We start from the raw sequence: 1094 nt of genomic DNA on the forward strand, positions 1-1094 counted from the left end.
TTTACTTTACTGTGGCTTAGGAGTCAACTCTGGCGCAACCAAACGTTCTTGCTAACCAATATGATAATCAGTATCAGCAACCATACACGGATTCATATAACCCATACGTCCCTCAAGCTTCACATCCACCCATGCAGCAACCAACTATGTTTATGCCTCACCAAGCTCAGCCAGCTCCGCAGGTTTCTAGACTTTTGACTTTGTTGCATTTCTTTTTCTCATTTTTCCTTGCATCATCATGCATTAATGATATTCTTATCTAGCAGTTCTCAGATGTCTAGATTGGAAATTTTTCCGTTTATCTCATTTATTTGTATGAGGGTATGGGTCAAGCTTTTGAGATATCACGACATCTGTAATATGTATTTTGGTGCTCTAATGCATAGTCGCTTTATTGTGTGAATTTTTGGGTCATAGTATCAGATGGATTATAGGTATCTGGTTCGGTAACTTTAAAAACAAAACATACTCCTCAAAACCGAACATTTCAGCCTCTGAGCTCATTCTTAAGAAAAGGATAATGTTGATTTGCTTAGTTCAATTATGTAGACTCTAAATCCTAGTTCGTGGAATTATTTGTGGTGGGAAATCTATAACATCATTGCTTTGGCCAACTTTTTGACTATGGTGTCTATATGCAGCCATCTTTTACTCCTGCAAGCAATGCTCAGCCATCTATGAGAACTACTTTTGTTCCTTCAACCCCCCCTGCACTGAAGAATGCAGACCAATATCAGCAGCCAACCATGAGTTCTCATTCGTTCACGGTATGTGAACTTTTGACTCCAATGTGTTTGATGTTTCCCGCAGTAGTTTAACTAAGCTAACAGCTATTTCATCAGGGACCATCTCACAATGCCTACCCTGCTCCCCCGGGTCATGGTCCATATGCACCTTCTGGCCCTTCACAATTTGGGCAATATCCTAACCCTCAAATGCCCCAAGTTAATGCCTCAGCACCTGGGTCCATAGGATTTACGCCCATGGCAACTCCAGGAGGAGTTGCTCCAAGATCTGTGCAACCAGCAAGTCCTCCAACACAGCAGGCAGCCCCTACACCTGCAGCTCCGCCACCAACTGTTCAAACTGCAGAT

At 42.5% G+C, this 1094-nt stretch overlaps 1 protein-coding gene and 1 long non-coding RNA gene across 2 annotated transcripts in view; one reads left to right on the forward strand and one right to left on the reverse strand.

Annotated features, from left to right (window-relative positions):
- Positions 1-1094, forward strand: part of LOC104699529 (protein transport protein SEC31 homolog B-like) — a gene marked incomplete in the record, with an annotated part of 8325 nt that overhangs the window by 5261 nt on the left and 1970 nt on the right. Inside the window, 3 exon segments of the mRNA XM_019227260.1 lie at positions 21-182; positions 642-767; positions 843-1092. Of these exon segments, the coding sequence (XP_019082805.1) occupies positions 21-182; positions 642-767; positions 843-1092 (538 nt within the window).
- LOC104699528 overlaps positions 839-1094 on the reverse strand; it is a 1395-nt gene continuing 1139 nt past the window's right edge. The window contains exon 2 of the long non-coding RNA XR_753372.2: positions 839-960. This is a non-coding gene — a long non-coding RNA (uncharacterized LOC104699528). The remainder of the gene's footprint in view (positions 961-1094) is intronic.

This window comes from Camelina sativa, chromosome 7 (genome assembly GCF_000633955.1).
Source record: "Camelina sativa cultivar DH55 chromosome 7, Cs, whole genome shotgun sequence".
NCBI lineage: Eukaryota > Viridiplantae > Streptophyta > Magnoliopsida > Brassicales > Brassicaceae > Camelina > Camelina sativa.